Raw genomic sequence first — 22,584 nt, forward strand, 5'->3', positions numbered from 1 at the left:
ACCCATATAATAGAGTTAACTTCACCAGCTGCTAATCAGCCCCTATCTAAAGTCCCATCAAAAACAAAATACTGTTGACGGGGAGGGATAATAATAGGGAGTTAGTTTCAGCTAGATCTAGATAATTGCGGTGGAGTCATTCAATTAAGAAAGTCGAGAGACTGTCACATTTGACATTTATTAACTTGCAATTGTTGATGACAGTTCCTTTGGGAAGACCCATTGCATTTGACTTCTGTTAGTGTATATGTGTGTCCTTTTTGAAGGTAGCCAGGAACAGGGTTTATGGTTATGGGTTACGTTGTCATGCGGGTCTTGTGGTCTCTCCGATTGTTGTCGGTTCTGCTCGGAAAATGAGTGGAAATTGCGGTTAGTAATACCCCGGGGCGTGCGACACAAGGAAATTTGGAACGGTTTTGAAGTCAAGGAAATGGGTGGTAGGACTACTGCTGGGTATCTGAAATGAATGCCCTAATGAAATTATTGTGGAAGTTGTAATTTGCAATTTCAATAGCATAGATAAACACTCAAAGGCTTAATCAATTGCTATTGAAAACGATTTGATAAAATCTAGTTTTATCAAGACAACAATTATATTATAATGTGTTTTTTTATACATATTTCATTTATATCATTTTATACCCTTAACTATTTATAGGAATAAGAGTAAAAACTATTATGTTCATATCAACTAAAATTCGTTATAATTTATCTAGATTATCCCACTTCAAATAATCTCTAAATATTCCCAGATATTAATCCACACACAAGCAATTACCTTCTGGCGCACTATCGGTGTCGCCTCAGATATATATATAAATCGCCATTAGAGCGTATATCTGTCACATAATTACTTTAAATTCCCCCATCTCGGATATATGTGCACATATAGATGGCTCTACAAAATAGTCGTGTTGACAGTTTATCTCCAGGACGCCGCCTCTCTCTAATCGCCGGTCTCCAGCTGAGCCAGCAGCTGAATTTTTTCCTGACGATGCTTCCACTTGAACTGCAGCGATATAACATGTTGCAGCATTTCACATACTTCTGCACACCCTCCTCTCGGGTATTTCCCTCCCAGTCTAACCCCCAACTCCGCTTAACTGTCGAGTTTTACTAACCATTTTCCGCCTCAAATGCTGCTGCTGCTGCTGCTTTTGCTGTTGCCAGTGTCATCTGTCAATATTGATTTAAAATCAATTCATCTCCCGTTGCGCCAGTGTCTGATTTTCTACGGTCCGAGCGCACAGCTTGAGGTTTTCATTAGCCAGGAGAATTTTTCACCAAAATTTCGCCCCCCCAAAGCTCACAAATTTGCCGCCTTTGTCGTTTAAAGCATTTTCAAAGTTCCGCAATTCCAGCCTTATTGTTTTGTGATTTTTAGGTAAAATTAATTTTATTAATTACATTTTCTATCAAATTAAAATAAATCATGCACACAAATTATTTATACGTGGGATAAATATCTTTTAATTTGAAATCATAATTTAATAGTTTTAAATAATAAATAATTCAGTAAAAAAGGTTAATGAATTAATACATCATTTTTGGTTATAAAAAGAGGCCACTTTTTACATTTCAATGAATTATTTTCAAATAATTTATTCATTAGAAACGTTTAAAAGAGATCCCAATGCACTTAAATTTTAAACGAAAACCAAGCACTCCACAGAAAATTGGTCTCACAACGTTCTTTTGCAATTTCTAAAGTCTCCAGTTACAAGTCCAAACAACCCAGACGAATGCCTCTTGAATTAATCAAATTTAGAGCCACGACGACGCACCTAAAAAGAAAATGTTGGAAATGTAATTCATGTGTAGGACGGAGGCACGATGGCCAATCCCTCATTCTCGATGTTCATGACACTTGTCCATCAGTTGGGCAAACAAAGCTGAGGGAGGCGTCATTTGAGACGTGTTCGCTCCACCCAAAACGACAGCGATGACGATTACATGGCGGACTCAACCCGGAGAAACTACTGAAACTACAGAAACTAAAAAGCAAAAACCAACCACCACCCACCGATCCAACGACTCTGACACGAGTTCAATGCTCCTTTGCAAATATGCAAATTCCTACTCGATGCGATTCAACTATTTTTTTTATATACGTATTTTTTTATATTTTTGGTATGCGCGCACGCACAGGCAACTTGAAAAGCGGCTTAAAGTCGTTCGATGGCCTTGTTATTTAAGCATTACAGGGGAAAAAATAATGTTAACTTCGGTCTTACACATGCAGGGACACATTCGCAATGCAAACGAGTAGAAAATGCGCTTTTAAATGGGGATTCTGGACCCTCTGACTCCTCATTTCGATTGCATTCAACAGCGCTTAACATTTTCACTACCAAAATGAATTGCACACGCACACACACCCACAACGCACTTATATCAATAAATTTTCGCACAACAAAAGGCGGCGGAAAAAGGGCTTTCCACTACCCAGGGAAAAAGCTCTGAATGACATGAGGACTACAAGGCCTTGAACAGGATGAAAAATATTTTATTAAATGCATTCGCCATCGAGCACCGAAAAATAAATGAAAAACGAAAATTCGAGTAGGTGCTGCTTGTGAAAATTACATGGCAGTATTAAGCAAAGACGCATATAATTCTTTTCTTTGTTCAATTCAATTTTTTGTTTTTGCGGTCTTTCGATATGGAAAATCTTCTCGTAATTGGTTTTTGATTTAACAAATTTACATTTCAATTGAGAGCAAATTGTATTTCTACCTTAATCGCAGGCATGACATTTCAATGAAAATGGCTTCTTGTAAATATATTAAAGTTAAACTTACACTACTCTCGAGGGCAATAAATAAATTCAATAAATTTTAACCGCAAATCTAAACTTGATTAGGCTTATTTTCACTGACCAAATTTTGAGGCCATGTCACTGGAGAGTTTCCCTGAAAAATCCTTTAAATTATTTAACACACAAACCTATTGTATGTATTTGCATTCCGCAAAATAGTCGAAACAAATTTTGACAAATATCACCACAAAGTTTTCTGACAATAACAGAAAATGACAATTATAAAGCAAATTGTGGGCAAAAGTAAATGAAATTAGTTTACTGGTTTATGGGCCTAATTCAAATGCAAAATGCCTACACACAGAACTTTCGTCACACATGTTGGCCATACAATTTGCATATACACTACAACTACAACCCTTTATGACTTATAGAGAGCCCCCAAAAATATAATCAACGTTCGCCAAATGTACCATGTGAATTTAAATTTGCGATTTAATTAAATCAAAGCATAAATTGCCGAAACTTTAAGTGTGGTCGGAGGGGAAAGGGGGCATATGATGGCCTCAAGGAAAATGAGTTTGGTTGCGTTCTCTGTTAAGAAAGATATGCACGTGTTGTTCTTACAAATGAGTTTCCATTAAACGTAGACAATTGAAAATTAAATTTAATAACTGTCGGTGCGTGTTTATTGACATTTTGATTATCCATTAGATAATTTAATAAGAAGAGAAGTCATTTTCATGAATGATTGTTAATTACTTGGAAGCCTTTGTTGGCTACGAATAGTAGTAAATAATATTTGCATAACCCTAATAACCTTGATTTGCTTGTAAAAGTTCAATTTACTATAAACCACTGACGAGATTGTACCTTGAATATACAAAATCATTTTTGGACATTGAAAAAGCTAAACAAGTTTTCTTTGTTTATACTTTGAAATCTCCTTTGTAATTTTAACTAATTTTCTGTCAAGTTTCAAAATAAATAAATGGAGAAACCTGATGAAAACACAGCTTAGGCGGTGCCTTAAGTTGTTCCCACCTTAATTCACTTAGACGAAGAAACTTGTAAAAATATTTCCACATGAAAATGCAAGGACAGCAACAAAATGTAAACTAATTTTAGTTGAGTGACAAAAACAGGAGAGTGACAAGAACAGGAATGGATTCTGGTGAGTCCTGCATGTGTGCAATGCACACACACGTGTGCAGCCAATTTCGAGGTGACAGAAAATTTTAAAGTTTTGCGTCTCTAATTAAATTAAGCAAGAGGCCAACTAGAAAACTTTCGTAGCACCTGTAGCAGCCCCCTTTCTGACCATTCTCTATTCAGTAAAATCCCCCTGAAAATTCTTCCACCACTTAAGGACACTTTCATCACCTGTTCTGGCATAGGTTCTAGGCAACCATTTTACTTGAATAATTACTAAAGTTGTCTTGCCCAAAAAAGTGAGATTTATGTGCCCCTAGTGCCAGAACTTTAGGAACTTTTCTCTAAACTTTTTCAAATTTTTTTGTTGAATAAGAAATTTTGCTTTTAAGTTGGCAATTATTAATGAAAAGCTTAATGGATTAACGTTAGTTTTCACCAACATAAGTAATAAACTAAATATAATGAATGAATGATAAAGTAATAAACTAAATTAAATAGCCAATAAAGAAAGTTGAGCAAGCAAAATAAATTTCAAATAATTTTCTAAGCATTGTTTCATGACTTATTATATTTTTTATATTTGGAAAGCAATGTTCTTTTGTATTTAACGTTCGCTATAAAACTCCATTTTTGTTTTGATAAATCACACCACCCCTTATTGAAATGATTGCACCAAAGTTGCTGCAGCATTTGTGTCCCTGCAACATCTATGTTCCTGCAACATTTAGCTTAGAAACATTTATGGGGGTGAAAAATGCCCTAAAAATGTTGTGAAACTTTTGGCGAATTGCAGCCAATGGCAACTTAAGCTATTGGGAACTCTAAGCCAGATGATGTTTGCTTACGATGATGATGTTGATGATTTTGTTGATGATATGGGGTAGATAGTGGCAGATTGTTCACCCCGAAAAGCCGCAGGAAACCCAATGGCCATCCCAGGTTTCTGTGGCCCTCAACAGGAAAAAGTAAACGCAATTTGGTAGCGAAAATTTCATTAGAGCTAGCGAAATTTAATAAAACCATAGCGACATCGTGCGGATGGCAAAAATGGCAGCACAGTAAACATCAGCTTTAGGTGAACAGCGACCCGAGGGTTAGAACCTTGCCATGTCCGCACCTTATCAAATAAATATAAAAAAAATTAAGGGAAATGGAGAAGAAAACGTTCAGCAGTGGAAATTTAATTTTTCCAACATAGGGGTTGAGATAGTAGTCCTTTAAAAAAGGGAGATAAAAAATACATATCTCTAAAATTGTTCATGGTAGAGCATGTTTCGGGTAAATGCTTGGCATATTTTTGCGTTCCATTTGCATTGGGGTCATAGGTCACACATTTCTCTCACACGGCGGGGCGGCCACCATTTTTGATTTATTCGACGCGCCCCGACACACAAACACAAAATGGAAATTTATTGGTTGCACCGCACCATTTTCCCCAAAACAAAAAAGGTAAATCAGGACCAACAAAAAAAGGAGGTTAGCTTTACTTTGTGGATTTTAAAAATGGTGGTTTAGATGGGGTGACTGAAAAGGCCATTGATGTGGGTTGGAAAAGCATAAGCTTGGAGTAAGCTGGGTATAATGAATGGTACCAATATCGATGTTAGCTTGCTAAATAAAATTATCATATAATGACTTTTTATATATAATATAAATTTGTTTTACTTAATGGCATTAAGAACGGTTTGTTGATAAAAATTATATATTTACAACTTTCTTATTTAATCAAAGCAAGCCCTTTTAGTTTCAAGCAACAAGAAGTGTTTAATTAAGACATATGCAGCATTTATTTGGAATGACAAATTAATTGCACAAACATTTCAATATCATAGCTTAAATCAATTATAAATTTGGAAAATTCCTTGTCAGAACCAATTCCACTTTATGTGGTTGAGGACCTGTTAAAATTTGTCAATCAATTGTTCGTGCTCAACACTTTAATCAAACAAAAACAAAAGCACCCCGGGAACTAAAATGCCACCTCATGGTTTAACCCCTTTAAACTCGCTTTCAAGCCCCGCGCTGCACATGCTGTCAACTGGCTTTCAACAGCTATTTAAAATTCCATTCGCTTTAGTTGGCAATCAAACTATCCGAACAGAATTGAATGTTCCACTAACAACAATTCGAAGGATTCACGTGTGAGTTTGAATTTTAGAGGGAGAGAGAAAGAAAGAAAGTTACCAAAATCCTGTGGCCTTGTGCAAAAGTTTGATCTAGCGGGGACTTCATTAATTTTGGTTGTGGCAAATGTGGAAAATAAATACGAGAAAAATGCACTCATATTTTGTGAAAATATTTGCGGTCTTCGTTTGCCCGGTTTTTGACTTCAATTTTAAATAAACGTAATTTGTAATGAAAATCAACCCGAATACAGTCGGCAGGGAAAGCAGACATGAGTAGTTGACTGTGGTGCTTCATTTGGGCCACGGTTTGTGGCATTGTTGGCATTCCCATTTTCCAGAGTCTCCTTTTGTTTCGCATACCTTTTTGCCCTTTTTATTTTATTTTGTTTTTATTTTTTGCATATGAAATATTTCATAATGGTACTTTAAAGCTCTGTGTATATAAGGTGTGCTCGCCATGGCGACGGAAGGGCAATAAAAATTCCGCAATGGCGTTAGCTTTGCATACTACCAGAGCAAAAAGCCGCCAAAAACTGTCGCGCATTTCCTTATTTTATTTGGTTTGTTTTGCTATAAAATAAAATTAAAAGCATAGTATATATTTTTTGCACTATTTACTTGACTATTTATGCACTAGCCATGAGATCTCTCTCTCTGTTTCTGTTTCTGTAACTCTATGAAATTGTATTACTGCACGCGATTCCCCTGAAAGCCATTAACCCGACAAAAACCCCGAAAAAAGAGGAACTGTATCTCTATAACTCCCTTAAGCCGCAAAAGTTTTGCGTTGGTGAGAGTAGGTGGGCCGAAATGTTCTGGCCCCACAGTAATTAGTGTAATAAGCCGAGATGTATGAGCCATCGGTGTGTTGGTGCACATATGTGGCTATGTGGACTTTTGGAATTTATCCGTACATCTTTTAGCAAAGTCTAGCCACGTTTTTGCTGACGTTGTCTTTAATTTATCTAATTTAAATACCCTTTTGCATAAGTGTTAAGTATATAACTAATTTCCTTATTACTTTTCTTTATTTCCAGGTAATATTAAACTCCAATCGAGAAATCTATAAGCACAAAGAAGTTTCGTGAGTAGAATTTTAATTTCAAACAAGAAAAAACGCTTTCGAAAGACCCAATAATGAATACTGAGGAAGGGCAGACCATAATGAATTTGTTCAATTAATAAGCAATTAGTAAGTGCCGTGGCCCCTCTTTTTAACCCTCTAAAGCCGCCATGACTTAAGCACACGCACACACAGGCACAAAGGGCCTCTTGTGGTCTATGATCTTTCATACAAGAAAGTTAAAATGCAAATACAATTTGCCACTTTAAATCTACATAAATTGAAGTGTGGAAGGGGTTGAAAGAAGAGGAGAAAAGAGGCATTGAAGAGCCTCTTCAAACAGTTCACAATAAACGAGAGCAAAGAGTGGGGAATAAACCCCAGATTCAAGGGTGTTTCATGTGGAAAGAAAAATCAATGAACAAGATAAACGTTTACTAAATATGAGTACCATCCTTTTTTTGGACTCTTGTGCAAAATGAAAGTGTATCTAGAGCGGCTGGAAAAGTGTTTCAGTTAGAAGAAAAACTGGAGACAACTAGTTGTAAGCAAAAAAAGAACCTCAAAGAAATATTGTTGGACATAAAAAAGATACTCAATGGAAGCCTAGAAAAGAGGGATAACAAATTTCATTCCTACTCTTTGGATTACATATTTCCTTTTTGATTATATTCTAGGTAATGGAATAGGCAACCTAAAATCTAAACTGCTCGAAATACTTTAATCTGACGGACATTGGAATATTGCTAGAAATTAACTAAAGAAAATATTAACTTATTAAACTCAAAACTAGATTAAGTTATTAGGACTTCTCTTATTGTATTTCCCAGTTTATTCTTCTTTACCCTACCTTTATTACTTTCTACAGTTCCATTTCCCTTCAAACGTATATTTCGGCAGCTGCCGGCTGACTTTTCTATTCTGACAAATGAAAAAATTGCACTCCTGACGGTAATTACCCAGACAACACTGACAGAAGCAATCGCGGACCATAATAAATTCATAATTGACAGGGGCCCGACGGAGTCCTGCCCTTCCGAAGTTACCCCCCAATTTTAGACTCTGTTTGACAAATATCCTGACGCCTGGCGAATTTCACGCATAAACAGACTGTTTCCACTGCCACTTCCTTCACTTCCTCATCCTGTTTATCCACTCCACTTCTATGCCTCTTCAGCAGCACTTCCGGCAGCCCGGAGAGGGTTATTTTCCGAAACCCTTTCGGGTAATTGCAAAAACTATTAAGCCAAATTATGGGTTTTATTTTACGCCGGTGGCAACCCCTTTTTTATTCGGCACTTGAGAATTAGAAGTGCCGTGAAAATCAAGAGTTCGCCAAATTATTATATAGATTTAACCCCGCTCAATTCCCAAATATATATAGTATAATATTTGCAGATTTTGGGGAGTGAGACTAAATAATACATGTGCATGTGTGCATAAAAAGAGGTTAATATTTGTTTGCCTGCCCACGTTCACACACTGAATAATCCGTGTGGATCTCCAAAACCCCCGAGAATTCCCGTGGCGCTCTTTAAATGGCCCATAAAAAATTCCAAAAAAAAGGCTACAAGCTGCAGGAGGGGGTAGAGAAAAAACAGTACAAAATTTGTGGCGCCAATTGATGCACAACAACAGGAGCCATAAAGGAAAAACTCCAACCATTTACCCCAAATATACTCAAATGCGGAAATGCGGGGAGAAAAAAATGAAAAGTCATTTTCACATATTTGTGGGGCTAACGAAACATTTTTCACTTTCGGCTAGTTCGGTTTGGTTTTTGTTTGGTATCAGAGTACATTTTTTTCCTGTAGTGCTCATCGGTTGATATATAATTTAAGCGACCGTATTTAAGGGGAATTATTGGCTGCAAAATATTCAATGGGGCCAACGAGAGGGAAAAAGGTGAATGAATGATTGTTGCGACAATTGGTGGGCTTTTGGTTTGAATACGGCCAAATTGCAATTTAAACGCAATTCTACATAATTTGATTTTAATGAAATCGTACTTTATATCTCGACATCAAGATCGATAATCTATGGAAGAATTTCAAACGGTAGCTAAAATTGAAAAGTTGAGAGACTAGAACCGAAAAATATATTATAATTAACGAAATTTAAATTTTAAATAATACAGATTTATTTTTCATTGGAAGCTACTTTTTCAGACTAAAACTTGTTCGAATTTTTTAAAAAATAACTTTAAACTGAACAAAAGTTAACCCATCTTTTCTTTTTTATACAACATTCCGCCAGTTTTATTTTTAAACGGAAACCATTTCCAAAAAGATTAATCGCATTGGATTTGGTCATAAATTAAAATATAACTTTTTTGCCATTGTGAATCTAGCGAAAATCTACACGTGAACGCTTCTAAAGTATTTCCAAATTGAAATTCCTTGAAAGCGTGTATGTATTTTTTCTGAATGCCAGCCCAAAGGGTCCCATAGCCTGTTCACTGAAATTTTAATAACTCAATTACGCACACATTTGAATTCATTAGCGCAAAACACCCGAAAAGGGGGTAAATCCGGAGGGTTAGGAAGGATGTTAAGGGTAGCCCGGAGGCAGGAACAAATATATACAATCAAATGTATATAAATCAAATTTAGCGCCGAAATGGCGCTGAGAACCGGGGGTACCTTTTTATTTCCTATTCCAAAGGGACCGCAGGGGTGCATACAAAAATTCGTATATAGAATTTTGGAAAATTATTACCTCTGCAAGAAAGAAAGGAAAAACTAATAACCATGTACGGATTTAATAATAAATCAAGGACAAGAGAGAAGAGAGAGGAATTCATATGGAACAGGAAGCGGAAGGAGGGACTCATGCCACATTCTAAATCCGCATTTCAAACAGACAAATGAACGTACGTAGTGGCAGTAGCTTGAATATAACAATGGCCATTAGCCGGAATTATTTCTCGCACTCCCAAAAACGGACATTTATCATTCGTATTGCACAATGCTTTCCAAACTGGCAGTTACATATGTTCCATTGTGGTGCTCTACGCATTTCATTCATAACAGTTCAAGATCCCTCTGGAAAACTGCAAAACCTCAGACAATGATCTCGCATCGGATGCGAGGTTCTTTTTTTTTGTCAGCCAGTTTCCGAATTCAGGTAGCAAAATCTGGGTATAATCCGCTTTTTCGGCTAGTTTCCAAGTGGGATTTTCTACCCTGCGATCCTCTCGTTAGGTGGGATTAGCAAACTCAGCTTGACTGTTATTATTGTTATTTTTTGTATTCACTGTTCAATGAATCGAATTGGGTAGTTCGAGGCGATAATTGACAGCTCAATTGGCGGGGTGGTTCAGGCTTATGAGGTCACTTAAGGGTCACTCGAGGGCTTATCGCTGCCTGTGGAGTACTAACGAAGTAGAGGAAAGGTTCTAAATTGCTATTATTTGACAAAAAAATATATATTCATATGTTGAAAGCTACAGTAATTAATGTTGACAATTAGTAATAAGTTACTACAGATAACTTAAACCTGCAAATCAGCTTCGAATATATGAAGAAATTCCATCCATATCATAACTTTATTTTTCTTACTAATTCAAGCTTGTAATTTGAATATGAAGTCAAGCATCATAACACTTATCGAGTACTAAGAACACAATTAACCTACGAACAAAGACCGCGAAAATATAGAGGCAGAACAATAATAGAAATTTACTTATTAGTGTTCCTAATGACATTAACACTTCACTTAATTTTCCCTCTATTGTACGTGTATTTTAATGCCGCCCAATACTTCCACATACAGCTAAAGCCTTTAATCAAACTTGATATTTTCAACAACTGCCAAAAGAGGCCGAGCAAATGTTGAAATTTTGCACTCCGTTAGTTACAAACCATTTAAAGTCATTAACTGTCATTGTGGAAATGTAATTGAAACTGAGCACAAAGTGCAGGCCCAGACAAACATTAGCTAAAATGCAATTTCAGCATAGGAGAGTGGAAAAATAAGGCAGATTGTTTCAAAGTTGAGTGCAGACAGCACCTGTTTGCATTTATCTCGAACTTTTTTTTTTTGTGCCACAACAGCTGACACTTTTCCAGCTATTTCGCCTGAGGTAACGAAAAGGAGGGAAAAACTTTTCTACTGCCTTTGTTGTGGCTGGTAAATCCAACCCGTAAGTAGCCGAAAACCCCCGATCTAATCCTGGCAAAGAAGCCCCGAGGCCCTCTTGACGTCTCAATTTCCAAATGACCAAGCTAATCACAAAAGAGTAAGAGAATGGATTTCTCATCCCTAACATTTTTTTTTTGCTTTGTTCGTTTTCCGCTTTTCCCTGATGACATAATTCGGAGCGCTCGAATTTCTGCCGCCTGACTTTACACACTCTGGCATAATTAGGGTGAACTACTCCCTGCTACTGGCCTTTTTAAATCCCCTATCCGTGAACCCCCTTAATTCACATGGACACACCCCTGAACACTTGTGTGCGCAGCTGGCTGTCTTCATTTAAAAATCAAATGCCATGCCCTGCAATTGCTAAATGAAAACTTCACTTTTTTTTGTGTACTGTTTAATATAAAATTATGCAAATTTTGTAGAGCATTTGCGTGCATCCGATAAGGGGGAAATTCGGTGAAAAATGCAGGGAAAACTCAACGCAGTGTGAATTGGCAATAGCTTAACTTGGTTTTGGTTTTAATAAGTAAGGGAGGTCGTATCTTCATTGAAATAATTCATTGTATGAAATATTAAAATTTAAAGCAAATTCTAATTGTATTCTCTACAATGAGTAGAAACTCAACCATTGATTTTGCATTTATTATTGAGCTTTGTATAATATTATCCGCTAAGATTTACCCTCACCACCAATGCCATAAAGTTGGGGTATTCCCTAGGAAGAACTGACATTTATTACGGCTCCATTTCCCTTTCGAAGAGTGTCATGCCCTGCATAGAAATGCAAGTCAGTAAAGTCCTGGAAAATCCACAAGGATTTGCTCGGTGATAGCTGAAAGCTTTTTCCCCCTCTTCTCCACATGGGCGAGCGGATTTCCCTTTCGGGGATTTTCCACTCCTGGTTGATTGTTGTCAAAGGTCATGAAATATGCAAACAATATACCGCCAGCACATTGTTTGATTCCGATGCCATCCAATCCGATTAGCTAATCGAAGCGATAAACTCTATATAAAAATCTCAGCTGACCTGCTTTCCATTTTTAATGCCTTCGAAGGTACCTGGCTATTAGTAGATTAATAGTTCGCAGGCTTTTAGCCAAATTGTTAGTGCTGACTTTTCAATTGTCTGGTGTTTTGGCTAATGAAAGTAGGTAGCTACAGTTAAATGCTAATCACCAAATTGCCATTTGATTGATAAACTGGCAGACACCCACACACAGCCGAAAGGAAAAACCACAAAAGCCCGAATCGGAAGCGTTTCCATAGCCTCGACCTCAAGTCCGGTCCGATCCGGACCGAAACCATAATTATATATTGCTCCCCAGCCTGTGGATGGAAAGTCCAAACTGGTTTGGGCAATAATTACCGAAACTTGGCACGAAGCCGCACCACAATTGAGATTTGAAAGGATGGGGAATAAAAGCAACAAGAGTAGGGATATGCACTTAAAAAAGTCAATCTTAAACTTAATATATAATAAATCAAAAAGAGATATCAATGTGTAATAAGTTTTCAAACGAAACTTTCCCAAAGGTATCTGTAAGGTACTACGTAAGATCTATAGATTTTCTTCTTCATTTTGTTCCCGAAACTAGATGGGTAATTTTTCCAAGTGCCTCTATCGACAGGGACAGGGATAGCTCATCATCATTAACACCCGTCCTAGCAATTCTCGTTGTCAATGGAAATGGGTTGGATATTTCGAGCCATTCTGCTGGTCGGCGGTTGGAGAATTGTCGCTGTGCCAGCATAATAATAAGGCGACCAGGGGAATCGATGACAACGTAAATCAATGCTCTAGCTGTAAGCGAAGGCGACTCGAAACAATCATTAATTAATGTCAATCGAATTGAATCGAAGCAAACTGAAATGAAATTTGGCGACAAACGTTTTCCGCTCGAAATCAACGTAAATGAGCAGGACTGTGCAGCGATTTCGGGCTCGGGAATCTGCGGGTTCTCTCAGGTATACAAACCCGGCCATTCCCTTGTCTTCAGCTGAAATATGTAATTCGGTTTACTTCACAACTGCCAGCTACTTTTCATTTTATCCATTGCAAACGTGTTCAGCGTGTTGGCAAAGGAAATCTCCAGTAAGTTCTGGGAATCGGAAACGGAAACGAGCTGGAAGACATGACAACAAGTTTTTGACAGAGCGAACATCAACAAATGTCCTGCAATTAATTATCTTCTAAATGTTTGCAGAGACGAGATGAATATTAAATGGGAGAAACTCAAGATTAAAAGTAGGTAAAAGGAACATGGTAAAAATGCGGAAAATTGATTTTTTCATTTTATAGAGGGATTTAATGTGACTTAAAAATGTATGTATTAAGCATTAAAACATAGCTCAATTGGCATTTGTCTTGATATTATAATATTTCAAGCAATTGAAGAAGGAAAACATTCAATATTGATATGCCTTTTCTGCCCTCTATTTTCTTAATAAATTTTAAAAATCAGCTTTAACTTGAAGTCAAACATGCAGAAAAAACTGCAGAATCCAAGCTGGCATAATAACCACATGGACAACACATGCAGCCAATATTAAAATGCATTTTTAATGCACTTTTGCACTTTGTGGTTTGCCTCTCCCTCAGACAACTGCAAGTTGACTTTGCTTTAATTAAAAAAAAAATGGTAAACAGAAAAGGAAGCGAGCAAAAAGGTTTTGTAAGAGCAAACAACAAGCATACGCCCTGTATTCCGGCTGACGAAATATTCAGAACCATTTATCAGGCTGTTGAATGCTCAACGCTCAATACTTGGCTGTGTTGTCAGCAAAAGCAGCAGCATAATTGCAATTTAATGCACTTTTATTGGCATTCAATGGGCTGCAAACGGACGAGGCATCAACGCCATTAATTAAAAACACTTTGCCTCCCAGGCGGTGTTAAAAATAAACTTTATTTCCCGGGTATTTATCAACCATTCCCTCAACTAAAACAGGAAAAGCGTATAGTTTATGTATAGTTGGAAAATGGCCTTGAGGCATGTCAAACAAAATCATAAAATGTATTAAAACGATGAAGCTTTTAATTAGAGAGCTACCTGGGAAAACTCTGTGTGCCTATCTCGCCCCCTCCTCACCCTTCCCTGTTGCATTAAAAAGTTATTCCATCATAATAAATCTTTTGGCTTGCGCTGGGCCTTGCATAATTAGCCAGCAACTCGGACAACTTAAACTCCCACCTCTGTAGACGTTTCCCGGACATGTCATAATTATGCAAAAAGTGTGAAACTGAAGCTGTAGGAGAAAAAGTTAACTAAACAAACCTTGCCTCATTCTGACGGTCCTGTTGTTGTTGTCGTTGCTGTTGTTGCTGCTGATATCCCGGCTCAACTTTCACAACATAATTCGTTATTTATGACTTCAATTATGTTTGCCCGTGGCCACACACACAAACCCAAAGGTTAAATGGGCGCAGCGAGGCAGAACTTAACCCCGGCTCAAGGTATCACACTTTAACCCCCAGTTGGCCCCAGGGCATCCCACACACTTGTCGTCACCTCAGTTTTCTGGCGAATGAGTGACCCCCTCTGGAGAAAATATAAACGGCAGAGAGATAACATTTTAATTACCTCTCTAGTGAATGGTGTCGCTTCCTTGAATATTTCTGTGATAAATTATCCAAGTGAAATTACTTGAAGTTTTCCCAAAAGAGACTTTCGAGTTTTTGGACAAAGCTTCAAAATTTGATTTTCCACAAAATTACTATGAAAACTTTAATATTTATTTTAGAGATGTGAAAACCCAGTTTTAAGCTAAAAAAATAGATTTATTTTTTAATTTTCCATTTCTTTTCCCAGAACATTTATCGTGCCCTGTAGAATATCTGTGATAATTTTTTGTTTGGTTAGATAATGTCATCACATCTTATGAATTATAAATGCAGGTACCACATAATTCATACCGCAGGTCCGGCCAGTCTGTCATTGCGTATTAATAACAAAGTAGGCCAGCATTAAATATATATTACTTTTTATAGCAATATTTACTCAGTTAAAAGGAAAATATTTGTAATAAACTTTAATTACCAGAAGGTGCACTTTTTCCCGTTCGTCTGTCATTTAAATGTGTATGGTGAGCGACAGATAAAAAATATTTAATAAATGATTTTCCCCGGGGCTGGAAACAAAAAATAAATGTGAAAAATTATAGGTGAGTTAATCGACGGTTAAAGCGGCAAGTCAATGTATAAAGTGGCTAGCCTTGGATGAAGACAGGCCACGTCTTCTAATACTGCAATGCCGATGCAGCTTGGACAACTCTCAGCCTTGGGGCTTGAGTTTTGTTAGTCTGGGAAAACATGTTTCCCACTTATCTCTCGCACATTTGCATGTGAATGAAAACTGAAAACTGAAAAACGAAAACCGAGTCATGGCCGCCGACAAATGTTGCATTCATCTGGTGTTTGTTGATTTTGTATTTTTGTGAAAGCGCTTAGTTGCCAAACTGTTTTCAAAGTCTCTTCAACTGGCCAACAAATGCACACAGGGCAATTAAATTAAAGACGAAAGGCAAACAGAAGGCAAGGCAAAAAGTTGATCTTGTCAAAGTTTAGACAAAGTTATATTTTAGCTGGAAAGTTCAGCACTCTGCCATTGTCAGCATAATATTTTATGCTTTAATTAGCAAAGCATTTCAAACGTGCCAAAAACGTTGACAAACAATTAGCAAAAACAAAACAAAAAGCGTTTATGCTTCCAGAATTTTGGGTCAGTCAAAACAGACTGACTCATACTTTATCGCCACATCCGTTCAGCAGATCAGTGCGAAAAGTAAACTGAAAGCAGTAACACTCTTTTTTTGCTTGTTGCACAACAACTTTGAAAACTTTAAGCTCGTAGCGAGTTCAAAGACACTTATGGGCCAGCCAACCGTTAAAACATAACTGTTAAGCTCTTACTCATGGCCAAGCAATTTCTTTTATGTGCCTCTGCGCAAATAAATAAAAAAAAGAAATTGCGAATATAAATAATAACATATTTAGCATACAAATTAGTTTTGCATATTAATTATGCAATTAAACTGTGACGTGCATATGGAACTTAACGGCAAGAACAAAAACTCGAACATAAAACAGAAAAAATGTCACATAAAGTTTCAACGCGTTAATTGTGTGAGCAATGAAGCGTGAGGCGGAGAAATATTACTGCACAGATTGATGGATTTATAGTCGTATTTTGTAACAATAAAAATAAAAATTGTTAAATAGTTCGTTAATAATTTAATCTTTTTTTAAAGAGTCAGGGCTTACATTTCAGAAAAAAACAATCTATTATTTATTGTAGCTGATTGAAAACCAATCAATAGTCATTTTGAGTCAATTCTTTCTGTTCCAAAGTGAATAATTAAAAAATAAATTATCTGAATTTAGTTATTTATATTTAATTTACCAATAAATAGCACTTCCCCAACAAACACCTTTAAATACCCCAAAAGTTAAAGCCGACCATTAAAAAGCAAGACAGTCAGAAGTTCCCCTAAGGACATGTCAACACCAATAGGAATCAATATTCTATATATATATATATACACGTATTCCTGCAGAACACAATTGACAACAACAATAATTAATTGATTTCGCTTGCCAGTAACATAAAATTAATGTCAGTTTCGTTAACATTTACAAGAAGAGCTTTTCTATATTTTGGAAGGCGAGGGCTGCCATTCTCTGATTTCCAGCCATTTGTCAAATTTCGCATTCACCCATTTCTTCTTGTTTCCCCTCTCAGGGCACAAGAAAAGACCCATAAATTATGAGGCCAAAACCACAGATCAATTTATTTTGTGGCTCGAGACAGGTTCGCCTAGCCTTAACATCCTGTGAAAATGTCAGCGAAAAAGGAAAAACAATTAAAACCCACTCGCAGACACTTTTTATGAGCACCGGCGACGTCTAGCCTATATACTCGTATATATATTTATGTCTGTATATATATCATATCATGACTTTATCTACCTTTCGACTGGGTGCTGATTTTGGTGCTGCTTTTGATTTGGCTTAGCGAAATTTCAGTCTGTCTGCATAATTTCTTGGCGGTTTGATAAATGTCCCGCAAATCGCTGGCGACACTTGGCATCCTTCCAGCGGTCATGCCTAAAAAAGTAGGCAGCAACAATTTCGAAACAGTTTTTTCTTTGCGTATATATTAATAACTGTCATTTCGGTGGGACGCAGTCATTGTCTCATCCTCCCAAAAACACTAACCCACACACGCACACCATTTCTTTGATATTTTTTCACTTTACTTAAGAAATTCATATGTCTCTTAGGGTTTCCCTTCCTCTTTTTTTTTTGTATTTTTTTGCCCAGCACTTTTTTCCATAATTCAACGGGGCGTGGATCCTGGATCCTTTGCCTAGGTTTAGGTGTGGTTGCAACTTTTGGCGCGTGTATATGAAAATTATGTTAATTTATACCCCGCTTGGCTGCGGATCCTGCTGTTTCCCTCGTTCTCTAGCTGGATTGAAGGCGGCTTCCCCATGGGGCGTCTGTTTGGGTTAACATAATGTTCTAGGGGGTGTTTGTAGGGAGTGCTCGACTTTGGATTGACTTTAAGGTTTTTAAAATATTTCTATTCTACGTTGCAAGTTGCAAGTCCTATTCATATAGTTTCTTTCATTGATGTTCTTTAGCATAATAGTTGAATTTTAGAAATTTAGCAACCTATTATAATAATACATGTAGAGGAACTATTTTAAAACAAAGTAAAGGGTATTATACCATATTCAACTCCTTGACAATCTTTTCCAGCCACGTCTGTTGCTTGCGTGTGCGTTTTTATGCATTAAATTAGGCAACCTTAGTCTGGTCTGGAATATGTTATATCAGTCTTCTCCAGTTTGGCAGACGCTGTCATCGTCACAATTTGTATAAGCTCCTTAAAGGGTTAAGGCCAGAAAGCGAGTTGCACAAGCAGACGGCCGCATATTAATTTTACAGTAACATGTTGCACAACGATGGGGCATTATATAAATTGCTTGCTGCAATTTTGTACTGGTATTGTTGAATTTATGAGAAGTATGGACCGCAATATTTATCACATGTCCAGTGCCAACATTTAACGCTCTCTTTCTCGCATTTATATAGAGAATATATATTGTATTCCATTGTATAATAATCCAGAACTAAGCATTCATTTCCAGATGTAGAGAGGGAGAGAACTGTAGAAAGTTTTGCGGTACGATTTGCACTTCTGGTTGGGGCATTAATTATGATAATATTTTCTTCGGACTTTAATAAGCATTTGGCATTCAGGGTGCCCCTCAAATATGCAAACAGTTTGCCCTGTCTTGCCACTGCCACTTGACTTCATTGTCGGGTAATTACAATAAGACGGTCATAAGCTCATCGAAAAGTAGAGAGTGCCAAATGCAAGATGCAAATGGCAGAGGACCAGGGAACCTCATTGTCTCCTTCGCATTAATTAACTGACAGATGGGAATGTCTGCTAGGGAAGTTGTCTTACTTCGTTGTCTTCTGTCTTCTGTGTTTAAACCTCTGTGGCTGGGCTCAAATAAATCTCTGCCGTTTAAATACCCTGAATGTCTATAATTGTGAAAACAAATATGGAATGTTGGCATTGTAAAGGGAAACTTAAATTGGGGCATAAATAATGTAAATGTTTGGGCTTGAAAGTGAAAATTTAGCAGTTCTTATGCAAATAATTAAATTCGAAATTTATGCAACTAGTTCATTGATTGAATCGCAAAGTGGCAAGAACTCCGAATACCTTTTTGATATGATTGATGTTATATAATATTCTAAGCAATATCAATGGATTTATAATGCATAGTAATAACTTATTACCGTGCTTTTAGCAGGCTGCTCAGCTATCTACTAAATAATTTAAATTATTTTCCACAGTCTATGTTTGTATTAATAAGTAGGAATCCCTGAATTGCTTATCAATTTCGTTTAAACTTCAAAAATATTATGTGGCTTAGTTTCCTTTTGCTTCTGCAAGTTCCAATGATTTTCCTTGAAAACATCACTTCAGTTGATCATTATATGGACACAGGCTATAGTCATCTCAGTTCTCATTTGGTATCTCTGCGGACTCGCAAGTTTATACACTCTCCCGGAGATAATCACTTCTGTACTGGCGTCATCCTTACTAATCATCACATACTTACATCAGCACATTGCCTTACAGAGTGGGTAAATCTCCTGGTAACGAATTAATTTTCTAATTTACAATTTGTAAACTAGTAAAAGAGGTTTGATGACGAAAAAAAAACGAATTGTGGTGGCCCTTTGCGCTGCCATCTTTAAGATTCCTGAGTCAGAGGAATTTCTTATGGAAATTGAGAATATGGTTATCCATCCGTATTATAGAAGAAACCAACGCGATGACTTAGCTGTAATTAAACTAAAGAGGACTATCAAATTTGATGTCCATCATTTGGCCAAAGCTGCTATAGGAAACTATTCACTGGAAGTGGGAAAAGACTGCAAAACTATTGGTGGAAACTTTGGCATACGAGTGGGTAGTTCCTAAGTAATCAAGGAATTAAAACTCTGATAAAATATGCCCCTTAGATGCAAAAACTTGAATCATTTCCAAACAAGTTATTTCTGGATGTCACACTGCGTCCATTTGAGGAGTGTTTAGATGCCAAGAAGGATCTAAAAGAGGGTTACGCGGAAAGCGAAGATCTTATTTGTGCAAAGTCATTGGAACCACGTATTTGTATCACCGATTTCGGTGGGCCGCTATTCTGCGATGGACAGCTCTATGGTATTGCTTTGGGAGCCGTTAATTGTTCCAGTACAGATCCGGTTTTCTTCAGTCACGTGCCTTTCTACTCCAGCTGGATGAACAAAATGATGTCTCAGGGATTGGAGCTGCAACCGCATCATAAATGGATATTTTTCTTTACTTTTCTCAACTGTATTTTGGGCAACTTTCACCTGCACCAGTCAGTGGATATCTAAATCTCCCGAAAAAGGAAAAATTGCTGGCCTTAGAGCTTCCCCTGCGATTAATGGAAAATTGAGGAAAGCCCTAGGAAACTTTCGCTCGTAATGCACCTGTATGCCACGTGTGGCAAATGTCACGTTCACTTTCCCCTCCCCAGAAAAACCGCATTGACTTTCCTTTCAACTTTAACAACAATATTTTCGGTTGTTGCCTAACACTTTTGCACTTCTGCATTAATCAAGGCAAAAAAGAAACTGCCGAAAAAAAGTTAATAAATTTGTACATAAAACATGATTGATAAAGGCCATAAATAATCCCAATAATAAATAGAAAATTGGTCAAGAAAAAAGTAAAAGGCCGCGACACGGCAATTTGATGTAACAACCAATCATTATTAATAGCCACGAAACGCTGGATAAAAACCCAAACCATAAAGGTAAAAAGAAATTGCACACACACGCGATAATGTTGGCCGAAAAGAAAAGCCAGGAGTTAACGATTTCAAGTGTTGTGCTCAACTCTTGTTGTTTAACTTCCTCCCCATTGACTTTGAGTTCAAGTCGGTCGCTGTCAGTCGATGGATGGAAAGCCAGCCATAAATCAGTAATAATTATCTTTTTTGTTGCTCTACAATTGCCCGAATGCAGGTAGCTGGTATCACAAAAGCTGATAAATCGATGCTGATAAATTGAAAATTACCAGTCAAGCGATATATAATGGTCGGGATGATAAGCTCACAGATTGCATACACAAACGTACATGTACTCGTGCATACAGCATTTGATTTTTCTTTTATAGTGCTGAAATTGCATATCAATTTGTGGTAGACAGCAGCCCAGACATACATGTTGGATTTATATATTTTCTTTCTCTTTTAAAATCAACTAGATGTTGATTGGGACAATGGGATAAATAGGAAAAGTCCTTGAGAAAAATAAATAAATTTAAAAAAAAAACATTTAAACAAAAAATACTTTTTTTAATATTGTTACAATTTGTTTATGTTTACTCATAGCAGTATTAAAAAGATGTTAAAAAAAATGTTACCACAAATTAGTTAACTTATCCCACAGTTCCCAAAACTTTACACAAGACCCGAGCCAACACTGTAGTCGAAAAATCAAAGTACCCGAACACAAAATTCAAGTAAAAATCACGTTCCAACCCAAAGACGCTAACGTGGCCAAAAAATGGGAAACAATAGCCACAACAGGGAAGCTGAGGCAATGCATCGATATAGACTCCCAGACCAAAGTTGATTTTTATTGGGAAGAGTGAGGGCATTAAATTAAATCTATTTGCACAATTTATAGAGGAGAAAAGTGAAGCGAAATGATTTCTATGGCCACACACATGGTCAACGAAAAAAGGAAAATCACTTAAAGTTGGGGCAACGTTTCCGCCGAGCCAAGACCACTGAACTGGACAAACGTTCCTCTGAAAACTGCAGACATGGCATCAAATAAAACATGGGGAACAACAGAGAAGGAGAATCCAGTCGGGATCTGTAAATCCAACCCAGAGGACGACCAAGTCCACCGAAAATTTCTCCAGCGAAAAAAAGCTAAATAAATAAATATCACCAGCAGGGGGAAATGGATAAAAAATAGATTTGTGCTGTGAATAAACACATGGATATGGAGCGTATGTCGACGGATAGATATGAACGCGTGAGAAAGTCAATCACCAGACCCAATCCAAATTAAGTTCATGAAAACAAATAGCCTAAGCACTGATTATTCAGATTTTTAATATAAATTATTAACATAAAGTGTATTAATTAAGGAAAGAGACTTGTTTTTAAGAATAGTTTAAATCCCCCATATATTTAGTTATCCGTGCTTAATCACGTGCTCATCTCCATCCGATGCAACGTCTCGAATTCGAGCGTTTGTTTTCATAGCTGTGAATGTGACATTGTCCAACTTCAACTTCCACGTTTCCCTCTGTTTTTTTTTTATTCCTCTTTTTCGGAACTCGAGCCACAGTTTGTTGCAATCCCCGTTTTTATTTGTGGGGGAAAGTGTGAAACGATTTTTGCTGACGCTGGACTCCGGACTCTGGACTCTGGACTCTGGAAATCCAAGCTGCAGCAAAACTTCTCGGCGGGATTTCATGCGGCCCTTTTCAGATCCCTAAGTGGTTTTATAGGGTCTACAAATTCCAGTGTGAATAAAAAAAAAATGAAACAAAAAGTGTGGGAGTCATTGAAAAATATCACAAGCAGCTAAAAAAGAAGGAGTCTGCACACAAAGCAGAAAAAAAAACACTCACAAGTCAATTGTCCAAAGTTAAACGACATCTCATGGGGCGGTCGAAAAGTTTCGCATTACATGGCCAGCTGGCTGACCCGATTTTTAAAGTCGAATGCAAATGCAAATGCTGTTGATTTCCCGCACGTTTCCG

At 37.1% G+C, this 22,584-nt stretch overlaps 2 protein-coding genes across 6 annotated transcripts in view; both read left to right on the forward strand.

Annotated features, from left to right (window-relative positions):
- Positions 1–22,584, forward strand: part of LOC108105660 (fasciclin-3) — a 73,645-nt gene that overhangs the window by 39,754 nt on the left and 11,307 nt on the right. The window lies entirely within an intron of this gene.
- Positions 17,196–21,080, forward strand: LOC108105662 (ovochymase-2). The gene is made up of 3 exons (XM_017212354.2): positions 17,196–19,411; positions 19,467–19,740; positions 19,797–21,080. The coding sequence occupies exons 1-3, from the start codon at positions 19,191–19,193 to the stop codon at positions 20,190–20,192; spliced, it is 891 nt and encodes a 296-aa protein (XP_017067843.2). The 5' UTR covers positions 17,196–19,190; the 3' UTR covers positions 20,193–21,080.

The sequence above is a fragment of the Drosophila eugracilis genome, unplaced genomic scaffold (assembly GCF_018153835.1).
Source record: "Drosophila eugracilis isolate 14026-0451.02 unplaced genomic scaffold, ASM1815383v1 contig_1197, whole genome shotgun sequence".
Classification (NCBI taxonomy): Eukaryota; Metazoa; Arthropoda; class Insecta; order Diptera; family Drosophilidae; genus Drosophila; species Drosophila eugracilis.

Bases quoted from the DNA above. Each gene is read 5' to 3' on its own strand.
- LOC108105662 (XM_017212354.2), top strand. From the start codon at position 19,191: ATGTGGCTTAGTTTCCTTTTGCTTCTGCAAGTTCCAATGATTTTCCTT. The intron at 19,412-19,466 runs GTGGGTAAATCT...TTTGTAAACTAG, and splicing joins TCAGCACATTGCCTTACAGA to TAAAAGAGGTTTGATGACGA. The intron at 19,741-19,796 runs GTGGGTAGTTCC...TATGCCCCTTAG, and splicing joins GTGGAAACTTTGGCATACGA to ATGCAAAAACTTGAATCATT.